The 16951-nt window shown below is 43.9% G+C and overlaps 1 protein-coding gene across 2 annotated transcripts in view; it reads left to right on the top strand.

Annotated features, from left to right (window-relative positions):
• Nucleotides 1–16951, top strand: part of zfhx3b (zinc finger homeobox 3b) — a 391813-nt gene that overhangs the window by 121789 nt on the left and 253073 nt on the right. For both annotated transcript variants that reach the window (XM_067998085.1, XM_067998084.1), the window contains exon 3: nucleotides 3981–4477. In XM_067998085.1, the coding sequence (XP_067854186.1) occupies nucleotides 3981–4477 (497 nt within the window). The remainder of the gene's footprint in view (nucleotides 1–3980; nucleotides 4478–16951) is intronic.

Genomic DNA, 16951 nt, shown 5'->3' with positions numbered 1-16951 from the left:
ACTGTTCCATTGTGACTCCCACCAATCCTCTTGCATGTGTCTACAGCAAGATAATGAAATGAGAGTCAGAAGGGGTGGAGGAAGAGATTGATGCAGGTCCCACTGTGTTACCTGCTACAAAATATATTATAGAGATAATCCACATTAAATGTCTGTCACATACACAAATGCATTAGCTAATTTGGCTGAAAGCTCAAGGAGCCAAATAGCAGGTGTATGTCCATTTTAATCAGCAGACAAACGCAGAGCCAACAATACATGAGATGATGCTTTTGATTGAGTTTCTTCAATATCAATGGAGAAGGCCAAAAGCAAGACTCAGTGTGTGATGACAGGACAGGACCATCACAACTCTCATAAAACATACTTGGAGAGAACTGAAGCCAAAATCTCCCCTTAACTGAAGTACTAGGCTAAGTTTAGATTTAAATACATTTTAATGTGCATTGATTAATATGTAGAGGGTCAGCATGATGATTCAATTTTAAAGGCAGTAAGTCCTGATATCAATGCTGTGGAGAAAGTTTATGGGGCTTGGAGAAGACTAAGCTATTGCCATGACCATCGTGTTGACTTCGAACAATCAAAAGTGGTGGTGGCAGAGTGCACGTTTGTTTACATAGCAGTACTTTGGTAGAGGCATGATGGCATTGTGCCATAAAGGGGTAGAAAGTGGATTTCTCCCTATGATAGTTGCATAATGAGTTCCTGAACCAGCTGAAGCAGCCTGGAGACCAGGTGCTTCCCAAATGGGTAAGTTGACAGTGAGTTATCCCATGTCCCTTCACCTCTGTTATACTTTCTAGCAGTCAGCTGAAGAGCAAAATTGGTGGAGACCGAGTGAGAGTAACATCCTGCTCCTTTGAAGAGGGAATAGCGCTTGATCATAAACAAAGTTGCAAAGCTGCATTTCTACTGCCTTCTTTGATTCAAACTGACATCGATGGAAATTTGTACCTTGCAAGCCAGAAGTCCTGATGACATTGTACTTCGGGTCCTTTTCTGCTACCTGAATTTTGTTTTTAATCCTCTGGAGAAGATAATTTTATAAGGCTGTTTCCACTGACAAATTTGAGTTCATTACAGGATTCTGGTTGGACCAAATGGCCCAATGATTACCTTTAGGCGTCTGAATCCTAACTGACAGTTATTTCAATATTGCACATGCTCTCACTGGATGGGTTCACCCAGTTCTCAGCCAGACCACTAGATGGAGAATTGAACTTCATTTCTGGGGGAAAGAAAACCTGAAATGAGGGGTTTCAGTTGCGGGGGGAGGAGGGGGGGGGGGCGTGGAACACATAATAAGTATATTTTTTAATAAGAGTATAAAACTCAATACTGAATTTAAAGTTAATTCTTCCTAAGATCTGAATTTTGAGACATTGAGAAGTACCATTCACAGTTATAGAGCTTTTATGCTATAAATAAAGAGCTTGTTGTTATTAATTTACTGTAAGTTGGACAAGGTCAGCTCTTGGTTTTGTCTGGTCAATGATGTATTAAAGATTGTGTAGTAAGAGGCATTAGACAGATCTCTACAGCACAGAGGTTTTCACCTTCCACTGATGAGATCACCCATCGCACTGGCACTGACACAACTCTGTTAAATGGATGTATTGACGCAGTAATGGGATAATTAGCTCTACCTCTCTGCTGTTGCTGAAACATAACACAAGTTTCACAACAGCTATTTAAAACTGCTTTGTGTATTTTTTTTAACTAACTTGGCTTCTTTTTCCCGAGCTACCTATTGTTCATCCTGTAGCTGAAAATATTAAGAGTGTTATTCTTTCTCTTGTGTCTATGCCAATCAAAAGATTAGGACCAGTTTTGAGTTACCATTCTACACTTTGTATTGGCCAAAAAAGCCCTTATTGTACATTAACAGCATTTCATTCAAAGATAATATCAAAAATTGCAAATGGTGGATATCTGAGATAAAAACAGAAAGTGTTGGAAATACCCAATAATTCTGTCAGTAACTAAAAAGAGAAAAGACAGTTTCATGTTTTGGAATGAGACCATCAGTTAGAAGTTCATTAAAAGGGTATTTACTGAAAGTGTTAACCTGTCATTTCTCTTCCAGATGCTGATTGACCTAGAGTACTTTCAGCATTTTATTTAGGCCTAATCATTACTAATACTTTGAGAAATCTTGCAGTCCTCAACAAAATGAGTAATATGTAGAAAATTCATGGAAAATATGTAGAAAATGGGTAATATGTGGAAAAATTCTTGGTACAGTGTCACAGTCAGGGTTCAGTTCCATTCACAACCTCTCAGATAATGAAGCAGTCCATGCCTGCATGCAGCACGACCTGGACAACATCCAGACTTGGGCTGATGAGTGGCAAGTAACATTTGGGCCAGACAAGCGCCAGGCAATGACCATCTCCAACAAGAGAGAGTCTAACCACCTCCCATTGACATTCATCGGCATTACCATCGCCAAATCCCCCATCATCAACGTCCTGGGGATCACCATTGACCAGAAACTTAACTGGACCAGCCATATAAATACTGTGGTTATGAGAGCAGGTCAGAGGCTGGGTATTCTGCGGCGAATGTCTCACCTCCTGACTCCCCAAAGCCTTTCCACCACCTACAAGGCACAAGTCAGGAGTGTGATGGAATACTCTCCACTTGCAGCTCCAATAAAATTTAAGAAGCTTGACACCATCCAGGACAAAGCAGCCTGCTTGATTGGCACCCCATCCACCACCCTAAACATTCACTCCCTTCACCACCGGCGCACTGTGGCTACAGTGTGTACCATCTACAGGATGCACTAAAGCAACTTGCCAAGGCTTTTTCGACAGCACCTTCCAAACCCACAATCTCTACCAACTAGAAGGACAAGGGCAGCAGGCGCATGGGAACACCACCACCTGCACGTTCCCCTCCAAGTCACACAACTCCAAGTGACGTGGAAATATCGCCGTTCCTTCATTGTCGCTGAGTTAAAATCCTGGAACTCCCTATCTAACAGCACTGTGGGAGAACCTTCACCACACGGACTGCAGCGGTTTAAGGCGGCGGTTCACCACCACCTTCTCAAGGGCAATTGGGGATGGGCAATAAATGCTGGCCTTGCCAGCGACCCCCATATCCCAATGACAGATTAAAAAAAAAACATAAAGTACCTGCTGTGGTGCTGCTGTGGGCTAAAAATATTATTCGTTTCAATTGATTTTGACATGAGCTGCATCATGGTGCCCAGATAATTGTAAAAGTGTTAGATTCCAGGACAGGTTCATTATCTACTGCAACCTCTTTTAAAGCTGACACCAAAATGGTCATCGTCATCAATATACCTGGCTGCTTGCTGGCAATAATTAAAAACGAATAATGGATCTATATTTTTTTTAAAAAACTGCATTCCAAAATGGTGTTGCTATTAAAATTGCTGACACAGGACACACAAATGCAAGTAATTTTGAGCTTGATTGGCCATGTTTTGACCATGTATCCTATCGCTACGTGCATGGCTGCGTGTTTAGCTTTGAAACCTGTAGAGGCTAAAGTTTAAATCTAATCTGGCATTAGCTGATAGGAATCACTGTCCCTGAAGGCTAATAACTGATCACAAGTAAAATGAGTTTTGACCATCTCAGTCTTATATTCAGGGAAATGAGCCTAAAGCAGACTCTTATGCACAGCTTACCATCAACAAATCAAATGAATATGCATCTGTCACTATCGTCTCTACCAGTTGAACATGGCAGCAGATTTGCCACTTCATTAGCATAAAGTCCTTCCAAGCTGCAAATATTGTCCTCAGATATTGGTGGGTATATTTGACCTCATTAACAGATGTAGTATTGTCAATGTTAGCTTTAGAAGAGGAATTCAGATTGTCAGATCAGCGGGTTTGTTACAAGGTCAACATCTTACAGGGTATAAACATCACTTTTCATCCTTTTTGGAGCTGCTACTAAGCATTTCATTTTTCCTTTTTATTCTTTGGTTTTCTGCAGTTGGTGGTGAGATTCCTCTTGACATGCGACTGGGAGGCGGGCAGTTGGTGTCAGAAGAACTCATGAACCTTGGCGAAACGTTCACAACCACGAATGACCCTTCTTTGAAGCTTTTCCAGTGTGCGGTCTGCAACCGATTCACTACAGACAACCTAGAGACACTCAGTCTGCACATGAACATTGAACGCCACCTGCCCGAGGAGGAGTGGAAAGCAGTCATTGGTGACTCCTACCAGTGTAAGCTCTGCCGCTACAACACCCAGCTCAAGGCCAACTTCCAGTTGCACTGTAAGACAGATAAGCATGTGCAAAAATACCAGCTCGTGGCACACATCAAGGAAGGGGGCAAGGCCAATGAGTGGCGACTGAAATGCGTGGCCATTGGGAACCCAGTGCACTTGAAATGCAACGCATGCGACTACTACACCAACAGCATTGAGAAGCTGCGACTGCACACTGTCAACTCAAGGCATGAGGCCAGCTTGAAACTATATAAGGTAAGGAAAGCAGCGTCTTCCCAATGCAGACCTTCTCTAATGGCATTGGACAGCAACCATTAAATCCTCCTTGTATTGTAACTCAATAAAAAGTAATCTGTATTGGAGGATAGTTCTTTGGTGGTCATTTTAACCTTTGAAATAAGCCTTCCCTGCAAAAATGCAATGACAATTAGAATGTTTATATATGGTTTAAATTATCCAAAAATGTGGCAGTTAAAATGAATGCTTGCTGTAAAATTGGTTATGACAATAGTCCCAGAAGAGGTGGGCTTAGATGAGAAAATAATTGCTAAAGTTAGATATATTTTGGTTTAGGGAGCAAAGAAAAAATGTTTGATTTTACTGCTGTCAGTTCAAATGGTGCAATTAGACTATTGGGCGACCTGAGGATTCTGCATTTAATATAAGCGTAAGGGAGTGTCACAAGAGAACAAATTATTTTGCTTTTTTAAAAGAAAAACCTATCTATTTAATCAGGGTTCAACATCAACCTTTCTGAAGACTGGCCTTTCAGGCAATTGCTCAACAAGTTTCACATGACTGATTGCCCGACTCAATAATCAATACCATCATCCATTTTAGCCAATTAATTAAATCCTGGGGTTCAGATGTTGCCTCCCATTGCAGCACCTCCTTGGGGCTGCAGAAAACTATACATAATTCTGAGGATCAATTTGTTAGGTGAAAATAAGACAGTACTATGAACTCATCACTTTCTTCTCCCACTTACTCCATGCTTCTGATCCTCCTTTTTCACTCACACTTCTCTCTCTCCTACTGATTACACAATATCAGTTCAATCCACGTGCTGCATGCCTCTCTCAACACTCTCCTTCACTCTATACAAAGTTCATAAAGACAAGTATACATCACAGAGGCCATTTGGCCCATCTAGCTCATTCTTCCATAGAAACCTATAATCTTGCCCCACATATCTGACTGCCTCTTGAATGACTTAATTTTTTACCTCCACTATCCTGGGTACCAACTACTCTTTCTAAGAAGAAATATTTCCTGACATCAGCTGTGAACTTCTTTTCTACCAGTTTGTTCCTGTGCTCCCATATCCACTTGTTCTGCAGTTACAGTTTAACTTGAAATAGTGCTTAGGATTTACCACTTAGGATCATATATTTCCATAAGGTCCCTTCCTATTCGCCTCCTTTCTAGGCTGAAGAGTCTTAAATTTTCTAGCTTTTCCTCATAACTCAGTCCTCTGGCATTAGAGATTTGCCTTTTGACCTTTCTCTGCACCACTTCCAGAGCTTTGATATTTTCCTTGGTGACCAGTGCTGAATGCAGAAGGTGCAGCCAGATCGCAGCTTTAGCATGATGGCTTCAGACTCATAGTCGACTGATTTGGCAATATAGCTCAGAATTCTATTTGGTTTGTTCACCGCAGCTCTGCATTGACTTGGTCATTGTTGATCAATCCATGATCTCTTTCACCCTCTTCCCTAGCTAGTTCAATACCATTCATTAATGTGTCCCACATTTATTCCTCCAATGTATAAGACCCTGTACATATCTTTATTGAATTTTATCTGCCCACTTGCAACTATTGTCCAGGATCTCCTGTAATTTCTTGGCTGCTATATCAGACACGACTCCTCCGCCCCTCCCCCATCCTCCACCCCAGTTTATTATCATCTGTAATTTTGACCAGCTTATATTTTGTTTCTGAATCCAGGTTTTTTTATGTAGACCAGTAATAGTAGGTACCCCAGCACATATCTGCTTAGCCCAACATCATGCTCCTAAATAATTCCTGCTGCTTTTACTTTCAACCAGCCATTCCACCTGCTACATACTTCTGAACCTTTGGCTACAACCCAGAGCACTCCATAGAGCTTAACATGCTGCATATCTCAGAACTTCCTTGTTGAACGTCACTTGCTCCACACTGTTGATCCTCCCCTCCCAATCCATATCACTCCATTCAAAATGCTCCATGCCTCTGATCCTACTCCCCTGACTGATACTGACTTTTCACCCTCATTTCACGATTCTGCTGATTCTTTTAGCCTTCCTGCATGCTTCATAATAATCCAAAGAATGTGAGTTCAAATCCCACCATGGCAGTTGAGAATTTGAATTCAGTTTAAAATAAAATCTGGAATTCTGAAAAAAAGAAGCTGCTATCAGTAAAAGTAACCATGAAGCTGTCGGATTGTCATAAAAACCCAACTGGTTCACTAATGTCCTTTAGAGAATTAAACCTGCTGTCCGGCCCATATGTGACTCCAAGGGGTTGATTCTTAACTGTCCTCTGAAGTGGCCTAACAAGCCACTCTGACATATCAAACTTCTGTAAAGATTTCAGGGCAATGAGGTATGGGCAATAAATGCCGGCCTTGCCAGTGACACCCACAACCCAAGATTAAATTTTGTGAAGTGTACCTGCACTTCACCGCCTTCCGTTTGGCTGACATGCATCAGCGCCTCCCCACGCTCAAGCTCCATTTTTAAAATAGAGATGCTTCCTCCTGCTCGCTTCACAGTGTTAGATATACAGGGAACACCATGAGAGGTGTGCTGTGCAACTCTCCCTTCTACTGTGATACCTGCCTGTTATCTTTGCCTTGTCTGGAGCATTCCCCGAATCTCTCCTGGCTCTCCTCACGCTCTCACCCCTTCCCCTCTCTCTCCATTCCCCGTCCCCCTCACTCTCCTTTCCCCGTTCCCCTCTCTCTCCTTTCCCCGTCCCCCTCTCTCTCCTTTCCCCGTCCCCCTCTCTCTCCTTTCCCCATCCCCCACTCTCTCCTTTCCCCGTCCCCTTCTCTCTCGTTTCCCCGTCCCCCTCTCTCTCCTTTCCCCGTCCCCCTCTCTCTCCTTTTCCCGTCCCCCTCTCTCTCCTTTCCCCGTCCCCCTCTCTCTCCCATTCCCAGTCCCCCTCTCTCTCCCATTCCCAGTCCCCCTCTCTCTCCGTTCCCCGTCCACCCCCTCTCTCTCCGTTCTCCGTCCCCTCCCCCTCCATTCCCCGTCCCCCCCCCATTCCCCGTACCCCCTCGCTCCATTCCCCGTCCCCCCCTCTCTCTCCATACCCCGTCCCCCTCTCTCTCCATACCCCGTCCCCCTCTCTCTCCATACCCCGTCCCCCCTCTCTCTCCATACCCCGTCCCCCCTCTCTCTCCATACCCTGTCCTCCCTCTCTCTCCATACCCCGTCCCCCCCTCTCTCTCCATACCCCGTCCCCCCTCTCTCTCCTTTCCCCATCCCCCACTCTCCCGTTCCCCGTCCCCCACTCTCCCGTTCCCCGTCCACCCCCTCTCTCCCCATTCCCCGTCCCCCCCCTCCATTCCCCGCCCCCCCCCCTCTCCTTTCCCCGTCCCCCTCTCTCTCCTTTCCCCGTCCCCCCCTCTCTCCTTTCCCCGTCCCCCTCTCTCTCCTTTCCCCGTCCCCCTCTCTCTCCTTTCCCCGTCCCCCTCTCTCTCCTTTCCCCGTCCCCCTCTCTCTCCTTTCCCCGTCCCCCTCTCTCTCCTTTCCCCGTCCCCCACTCTCTCCTTTCCCCGTCCCCCACTCTCTCCTTTCCCCGTCCCCCTCTATCTCCTTTTCCCGTCCCCCTCTATCTCCTTTTCCCGTCCCCCTCTATCTCCTTTCCCCGTCCCCCTCTCTCACCTTTCCCCGTCCCCCTCTCTCACCTTTCCCCGTCCCCCTCTCTCTCCCATTCCCGGTCCCCCTCTCTCTCCGTTCCCCGTCCACCCCCTCTCCCTCCATTCCCCGTCCCCTCCCCCTCCATTCCCCGTTCCCCCCCCCCATCCCCGTCCCCCCCCTCTCTCCATACCCTGTCCCCCCCCTCTCTCCATACCCTGTCCCCCCTCTCCCTCCATACCCCGTCCCCCCCCTCTCCATACCCCATCCCCCTCTCTCTCCATACCCCGTCCCCCCCCTCTCCATACCCCATCCCCCTCTCTCTCCATACCCCGTCCCCCCCTCTCTCTCTCCATACCCCATCCCCCCCTCTCTCTCTTCATGCCCCGTCCCCCCCTCTCTCTCTCCGTTCCCCATCCCCCCTCTCTCTCCATACCCCGTCCCCCCACTCTCTCTCCATACCCCGTCCCCCCCCACTCTCTCTCCATACCCCGTCCCCCCCCACTCTCTCTCCATACCCCGTCCCCCCCCACTCTCTCTCCATACCCCGTCGCCCCCCCCCCTCCATACCCCGTCCCCCCTCTCTCTCCGTACCCCGTCCCCCACTCTCTCTCCATACCCCATCCCCCCCCTCTCGCTCCATACCCAGTCCCCCCCCCTCTCGCTCCATACCCCGTCCCCCCCTCTCTCTCCATACCCCATCCCCCACTCTCTCTCCATACCCCGTTCCCCCCCTCTTTCTCCATACCCTGTCTCCTCCTTCTCTCTCCATACCCCGTTCCCCCCCCCTCTCTCTCCATACCCCGTTCCCCCCCCTCTCTCTCCATACCCCGTCCCCCCCTCTCTCTCCATACCCCATCCCCCCTCTCTCTCCATAACCCGTTCCCCCCCTCTCCATACCCCGTTCCCCCCACTCTCTCCATACCCCGTCCCCCCCTCTCTCTCCTTACCCCGTCCCCCCTCTCTCTCCATGCCCCGTCCCCCCCTCTCGCGCCATGCCCCGTCCCCCCTCTCTCGCTCCATACCCCGTCCCCCCCTCTCTCTCCATACCCCGTCCCCCCCTCTCTCTCCATACCCCGTCCCCCCCTCTCTCTCCATACCCCGTCCCCCCCTCACTCTCCATACCCCGTCCCCCCCTCTCTCTCCATACCCCGTTCCCCCCCTCTCTCCATACCCCGTCCCCCCTCTCTCTCCATACCCCATCCCCCCCTCTCTCCATACCCCGTTCTCCCCTCCTCTCTCTTCATGCTCCGTCCCCCCCCTCTCTCCATGCCCTGTCCCCCCCCTCTCGCTCCATGCCCCGTCCCCCCCCTCTCGCTCCATGCCCCGTCCCCCTCGCTCCCCACTCTCATTTTTTTCTCTCTCTCTCATTCAATTTTTCTTTCTCTATTTCTTTTTCTCTCTTGCATCTTTTCTCTCTGAGAAAGAAATGTGTAGAACAAAATGAAACGATTTTATGAAGGCAGGTAGATGTGTGGGGTTGTGGGAGACTAGGACAATTTATTGGGACAGGTTAGAATAGTCTGGCCCTCATGATCATCATATATACTGTTGAACTTATTGACCTATTGTTATTAATACTGGAAAAGCCTCACCACTACTCCTGTACCCCATCCATATGTGTGAATTTAGGTGTTTGTGTCATTGTATTTGGAATCAACATGCTGATGTTTTTAATTTTAAAGAAATTAAGCCTGTCAACTTGGTCTGTGAGCACAGTGTAAAATTGATTTAATGCCATTAATCAAAATTTATTTCTCTTCCTTACACAAAGATGTCTAATTCTTATGATATTTACTATAAAATCAGATATGTTGTGCTCTGTATTATTTTAATGTCCTTTTTGTAAGTTGTGATTGATGAATCGGTTTGACGTAGCTTTTACGGGGTAAAAACAGGGGTGGGATTTCTGGTGGGGACTTTGGAGCAGATTCTGTTCCATTTTTGATTATGTTTAGATTTTAGAGTCCTACAGTTGCAGCTTTAAGAACTTAAGAAATAAAGGTTTTAATTGTTGGAGCTTTCAGCTAAGATAACTAATGTTCAATTTATTTTTGTTGCTGGCTATATAAATATGCAGCACTACATATTTGGAGACTATCCTTCTGGCAAATGTAAGGTCAGACTTCTCAGAAATACCTCCGACTTTGAGGTCTGGGACAGCTTTTTGACCAAAAGGAACAGAGTCCTACTAGAAATCCCAGAGGTTCAAACTGTTTGTTTTCAGCTTCTTTCAAGATCACACATGGTATGAATTAAGAAATGGTTTCCACTCATCTGCAGAATCAGTTGCTCTATTTCTACTTTACAGCATGCGTTACTAGAAATGGACCAACAAACATCCTTGACCATGCTGTGTGGAAGGCTGTGTATTGTTACTGAACTTCAAAGGGTTAAACACGAATGGATAGATGTTAACTAGCTCCATGTTTGATTTTTGTGCCAGTATTGATCTGTGCTATTATTCGACTTGCTGATTATTTCTCTTAAAGAAAAAGGAGGGAGTAGGGAATGTGAGGATAGATGTAAAAGGCTTCAGTGGAACTAATTTGGAGAACTTCTTTGCTCCCTCCCTCCTAACTTCCTTTCCCTCATGAACAGTAATTTACTGCTGAAATGAGAATTATCCATGTGTAAGGTACAAATAAAGCAAAATTTTGTTTTTATAGGATTAAAACCTTCAAACACAGAGAAGACCAAAAATGTGATGGTGTTTAAATAAAATGTATGATTGAAATTTGAAATACAGCACAAACCAAAAGGGCCACTTTGTTAAATGTGTATTTATGGTTAAAAAGTATAACATATATACCTTATTTGAGGATATTTAGTGTGACTTTCAGTTTGCTTTTGGTATCAGTATCAGAGGATGTCAATATTATGATGCCATGGTATAGTAAAGATTCTACTAGAGACATGTGGTGATATATTAAGGGGGAATAGAACAGTGGGAATTGCTGGCAAACATTAAGAAGTCATTTTCAAGCAGCTTTCACACAATTTTAACAATATTGGGTATAATTTCTAATCTGGCAATTTTTAAAAGCAAAAATCATGGTTTATGAAAAGGGAGAAAAATGGCTTAACATCCTGACTTCGGAGTACTGTTCAGGTAGGCATGCAACAAGCCTGTACCCAGCTCCCTGTAACCTAAGACGGGATAAAGATCCAGTTAATGGTACTCGACTCAGGCAGCTGAATTGCTGTAGACAGTTGTATTGATTTTCACTGGACTTAAAGCTTCACCTTTTTCTCTAATCATTCCATAATGGCTTTAGTATGAACAATCAGGTACAAATGGCCATAAATCTACCAGCCTTATTCCACTTACCTTCCACTCAATGTCAGGCACAGACTTGTAGTTAACCCAACTTGGCAGTAGCTTTGGGACAATTTTTTTTAGTGCAGCTTTCCTGCCAGTAAAGCCATTCCATTAAAACAAAAGATAGGATCACAGAACAGCCTGTGTTTTTGGGAACGGTTTCTGTGTATAGTCTGACTGCATGGTGTGTTAAGGAAGAACCACACAACATAGGTCTGTCATGTAACATGCTTGAAATGTCATTCTATAGGCCTGCTTTTGGGAATCCAAGAGCTAAATGCCGATTTCCAGCAGCTCCACTTAATAAAGCAAACTAATGTGTTGGGGAGAAATGATTGATTGGATAGGAAAACAATGCTCCAGTACAGTAAATTCTTCCTTTCATAAAAGGGGGCATTAAATGTGAAACATTTCAGGCAAGTCCTGAGGAAATTTCCATTTAGCTAATACTTTTCTTTACTCTTCAGTCATGGTTGGAAACAAGAGGCATAAATGGGCCAGGAAACACAGATGTAATTCAGTTCCCATTTTCAAGTTAAACCTTCTGCCCTAATTTTCATATTACCATTATAAATTACTATGTCCACATTTATAATGAAAATTGCTTGTGTAAACTTGTCATGCTGTAATTATACCCTCCCACTGATGGTGGTGCTGCAGCAAAAGTTGGCAGGCAGTGCATGAAGACATAAGATTTTTTATATATATATATATATAATATAATATTGGAATATATATATATAATACCATAACTGTTGTTAAATTTTGTTCAGACTTAATGCTTTGTTGGCTACTTTTTGCTGGAGAAAGGAGCATTTCTAAATAATCAAGAATGAGTTAGAACAGATACGTCTTCTGTGGAAACAATGGTGCCCTTACATAAAGGCATCATTGTTTCCTAAACTGTCAAATGGAGTGGATTTAGTTAACTAGCATGAATTATTTATTAATCTATTGTGTTCACGTTCATAGTGTAGTTCAATTTTAGTTGCACATAAGCAAGCAGTTAATCTCGGAATATCACCTCATTCCAGAATCCATGAGTACCACCGTATACATGAACTGTGGAATCTGAGCACTGAAACAGTTGATGTGAACCTTTCATTGTTTATCCAGGTGAGAAGAATATATTCATCCCCTCCACAGGTCCTTATTTTTCATGGACTTAGTGTAAATGACGACTTTTGAAAGCCAAAGTGAGCACTCACAATGTGATTTTTAAAGGTATAAAAAACATTGACAAACTTCCAGTGTATTGGAACATCATTAGGTTGCATTATCTACACGGATCATGCTACATTTTTTGCCCATGGACTATGAATGGGCAGAAACTAGCCTATGCATATATCTTGTGGCAACCATTCCTGTCATCCAGTACACAGGATATCGGTCAGGATCAGCCAACATTTGACAGATTATTAACCATTAGTGACTAACGTGTAGGAATATGTGTTATCATATCCCACAATTTGTGATTTTGATGTCAGTCCGAGAAAAAAAGGTGAGAGGGTAAACGCAATGATTAGTTGCTTCCTTCTGACTTTGTGTGAATAGGTCTCAATTGTTTTTCTTGTGCGTCACTGTGAGAAATCTGACTAAAGGCTCAAAGACCAAACTGCACATCAGAACCAGAATCTGTGCCACCTTCCCTAAATCTATCTAGGACTATAATTCCGAGCCCAATATTGAGTATGACTAATGAAATTTTTTAAAAAACTTATTTAAAATAGCTTCAAAGAAACTGTATTCTGGGATCTGGGGGACAGAGTGGGCCAGAGTGGAATCCTATTCTTTCACACCTATGGGAACCTGGATTTGAATCCATCCAGACTTACTGGGATCAACGTATCTCTCTCTCTGGTTCAGAACGTTTGGGTAGTCTCATCCAAATTCTCAGTGGTTGTGGGCCCACAGCACAAAACTATATACTCAACACTAATCAGTAGTTCCACTGAGGCTGTGGAGGTGGCTGTTGTGGGAAATGGTGTAATGAAAAAACTTGCATTAATCTAGCACCTTTCATATCCTCAGGACATGCAAAAGCATTTCGCAGCCGATGAAGTACTTTTGAAGTGTAGTCACTGTTGTTTTGTAGGCAAGCGCAGTAGCTAATTTGTGCGCAGCAAGGTCACACAGACAGCAATGCGATAAGTGACCAGTCTGTTTTTAATGGTGTTGGTTGAGGGATAAATGTTGACCAGGACAACTTCCCTGCTCTCCAAATAGTGCCATGGTATCTTTCACATCCACCTGAGTAGGCAGACAGGGCCCTAGTTTAATGTTTCATCCAAAAGATAAATATAGAGTCATGAATTTACATAGAAGAAGCAAGAATGTAGAATAAATATTAAATGGTCCGTGAGGTAGCAGAACAGAAAAGGAATAATGGGAGTATTGGTGGATAGGTCATTAAAACTGTTGGTATCATGTTTGCAGGTGATGAAGAAAGCAAATAAAATGTTGGTATGTACACTCCTTCCAGGTGAAACAGCGATTTACTTGTACTTCTTTCAATTTAGTATACTGTATTCGCTGCTCACAATGTGTTCTCCTCTACATTGGGGAGACCAAACGTAGACTGGGTGATCACTTTGGTAATTCCCTGTCCCACTCCCATTCTGACCTCTTTGTCCTCGGCCTCTTTCAACGGAAGCTCGAGGAACAGCACCGCATCTTTCGATTAGGCACTTTACAACCATTCGGACTCAACATTGATTTCAATAACTTCAGATCATAATCACTGCTCCCATTTTTTCGGATAGCAAGTGCTGGTAATGGTTCTGATGTTGCCATTTACAGCTCCTCTAGACCCATCTTTTGTTTCTTTACTTGTCCCATTACCACCCTTCTTGCCTTGCACCATCATCTCTTTTGTCATTTAATCATGCCTGCCCTCCACCCTATCACAGACCTTCCCTTTTGTTCTTTCCTCCCCTCCCTTCCTTCCTCCCCCTCCACCCTTCCCTGGCTTTGTACTTGCTTAAAAACTGTTTAATCTTCAACAACTTCTAGTTCTGACGAAAGGTCCTCGACCTGAAACGTTAACTCTGTTTCTCTCTCCACAGATGCTGCCTGACTTGCTGAGTATTTCAAGCAATTTCTGTTTCTGTTTCTATTTCAGATTTTCAGCATCTGCAGTATTCTGATTTTGATTTTGTTGGTATGTACAGTGAGGGATGTGAGTTATAAATACAAGGAGGTGATTTTGAAATTGTACCTGGCCTCAGTTGAAGCCACATCTGGAGTAGGTGCCCAATTTTGGTCTCCTTAATACAGGAGAGATGTAGAATCATTGGATGGAGTCCAGAGGAGGGTAATGAAGCTGATTCCTCGAGGGCTGAGTAATGAGGAAAGATTGTCTACCCTGGACTTTACTCTCTGAAGAAGAGAAGGATGAGGGGGAACTTGGATCCAGGAAAGTTTTTCTGTTGGGAGCAGATTTGAGGATTAGCAGACACAATTTAAAGTTTGGGATGTCAAAAGGAAAGGATGTTTAGGCATTTATTTTAGTAAGAGCGTGATAAAAAAAAACATCATTATTACTGCATGTAAAACAGTTCTTTCTGTAGGCATTACAGTATATTGACGTTTTACTTTAGCATTGGCACTGTGCTGATGCAAAAGCTCGCAGCTGTTCATCTCTATCATGGTTCTCCCATTTTCTCATTCTGTGTCCTTCTCCTGGTACAGGACAGTACACATACATAGTGCTTCCCCCAAACTCAGGGCAGCATGTATTCCCTTCCCTCCCCCATCCTGTGTGTGTGTTTGTACTTAAAATGAAGCTTTGAAAGCTTCTTATAGCAGAGTGCCTCTTAATGCAGTTCACTTTAGTGTTTATTGCTGATGTTTTATTCCTGAACTTTGATTTTATTTCCCCCAAAAATTATTACATATTTTGATTTATCAATTACACCAAGTACTGTATCGATGCATAAATAAACTACATATTGCTAACTGTATAGATATTCTTAATTCTCAACTATTTAAAATTTATACTTTCCCCATTTAGGTCTTTACTGCTCCCTTCTTCCACCATGCCTTCTCCATTCTCTGGGATAGTGGTTCAGTCTGGAATATGGGTTTCTCCAAGGCCATCTCTCGCTGATTGGGGTTGTTTTGAGAGGCAAATTGCTTCTTCAGGGTATGCCTGGTCCTGCTATTCCCCTCCTCCCTTTCCCCTCTCCTGTGGACAGAACATTCTGCAAGCACAAAGTGCTCCTCCTGGTGGCCAGACTGGGACGCGCTGATCTTCACCCACTGAGGGGAATAGCAAGTTTCCATTGAAGTCGAAGCTGGGAGTCGAACTCAGGACCTCTGCTTGGCATTTCTGTGCTCTACTATTCCAAAAGTTTATTTTTTTGTTTTGAAAAAATCAAATTGTGAGCCGCTTTAGATTCCATTATGCCAATATTTTAGCCAACCTTGTATTCACAGTTCCTTCAGTAAAAACATAAATAGAGTAACATCTATAATAAAAAAAATCTTGCATCTGCATGTACTTCCTGTCGATTTGTTTTGCTGTAAACTTCCTGTGTAAACTTGTAACACTATAATTACACCCTCCTGCCAGTAGAGGCACTACAGCAATCTGGAATTACAGCCTGACACATTTAAATACACAGTGTCCATTATAAATGTGGACATAAGGAATTTATAATGAAATATAAAAATATGGACAGAATGTATGACCTTAAAATCAGGACTGAATTACATCTGCTTGGCCTCATCCAATTATCCCCCGCCCTCTAATCCTGCTTTATTGGAAAACTACACATGACCCTGACTCCCTGGGGATGACATTCAACTTCGGCAGTGGCAAGAAACAGTCAGTAGCTGATTGGCAGCCCCTATGCACTCCGCCCAAGTGGGGTGTATAACGGGCAACCTAGCTGCTCCTACCCATTTTATGCCCCCACCGAAGTTGAATTTCCGCCCCCCCCCCGTGTACAACATCACAGATGGTCAACTATTTATTTAAAATAAACGCTGAAAAGATAGAGACAAACCACAAACTTGTAGAGGTGCATAATTTTCTATAGTTAGTAAATATTGGGATAGACAGCCCATAGAAAGGGTTATAGCCTGTTTATTGTTTGCTGCAACACAGTGATGGTATTTCTCCATCAACTACTTTTGTTTCCGACCGAATGTACCAAACCCTATATGTAGAACTATTGGTGGGAAGGGGAGGTGCAGTTGTGGGTAGTTGCTGGATACTTTCAAGTTTATCTGGGCTGGTGTGGTCTGCAGTAATTGAGATTGATTGGATGTTATTTTTCCTCTTGCAAATGTAATCCATTAGTTTGGCACATGCATAATCAGTTTAGAGCTCAGTTAACTGGATGTAATCTAGTTCTTCAATGTCTGTTGTAGCAAATCCGCTCCAGATGCCAGTTACAGAGTGAGTGCGAGCGTAGGTCCTATCACAGATGAAATCTCTAATGTACTCCCTCTCCCTTTTCCTGCTGTCTGAAGTTGGCTTATTCTGTTTATTCGTAGTTGTAACCAATTCAATTTGAACTGTTAAGAAGTAGAGTTCCTCCAGCTTAAATGGT

This window comes from Heptranchias perlo, chromosome 16, assembly GCF_035084215.1.
Source record: "Heptranchias perlo isolate sHepPer1 chromosome 16, sHepPer1.hap1, whole genome shotgun sequence".
In the NCBI taxonomy this organism is placed as follows: Eukaryota; Metazoa; Chordata; class Chondrichthyes; order Hexanchiformes; family Hexanchidae; genus Heptranchias; species Heptranchias perlo.
The sequence above is the reverse complement of the archived record's forward strand: the minus strand, read 5'-3'. Positions and strand labels throughout refer to the sequence as shown.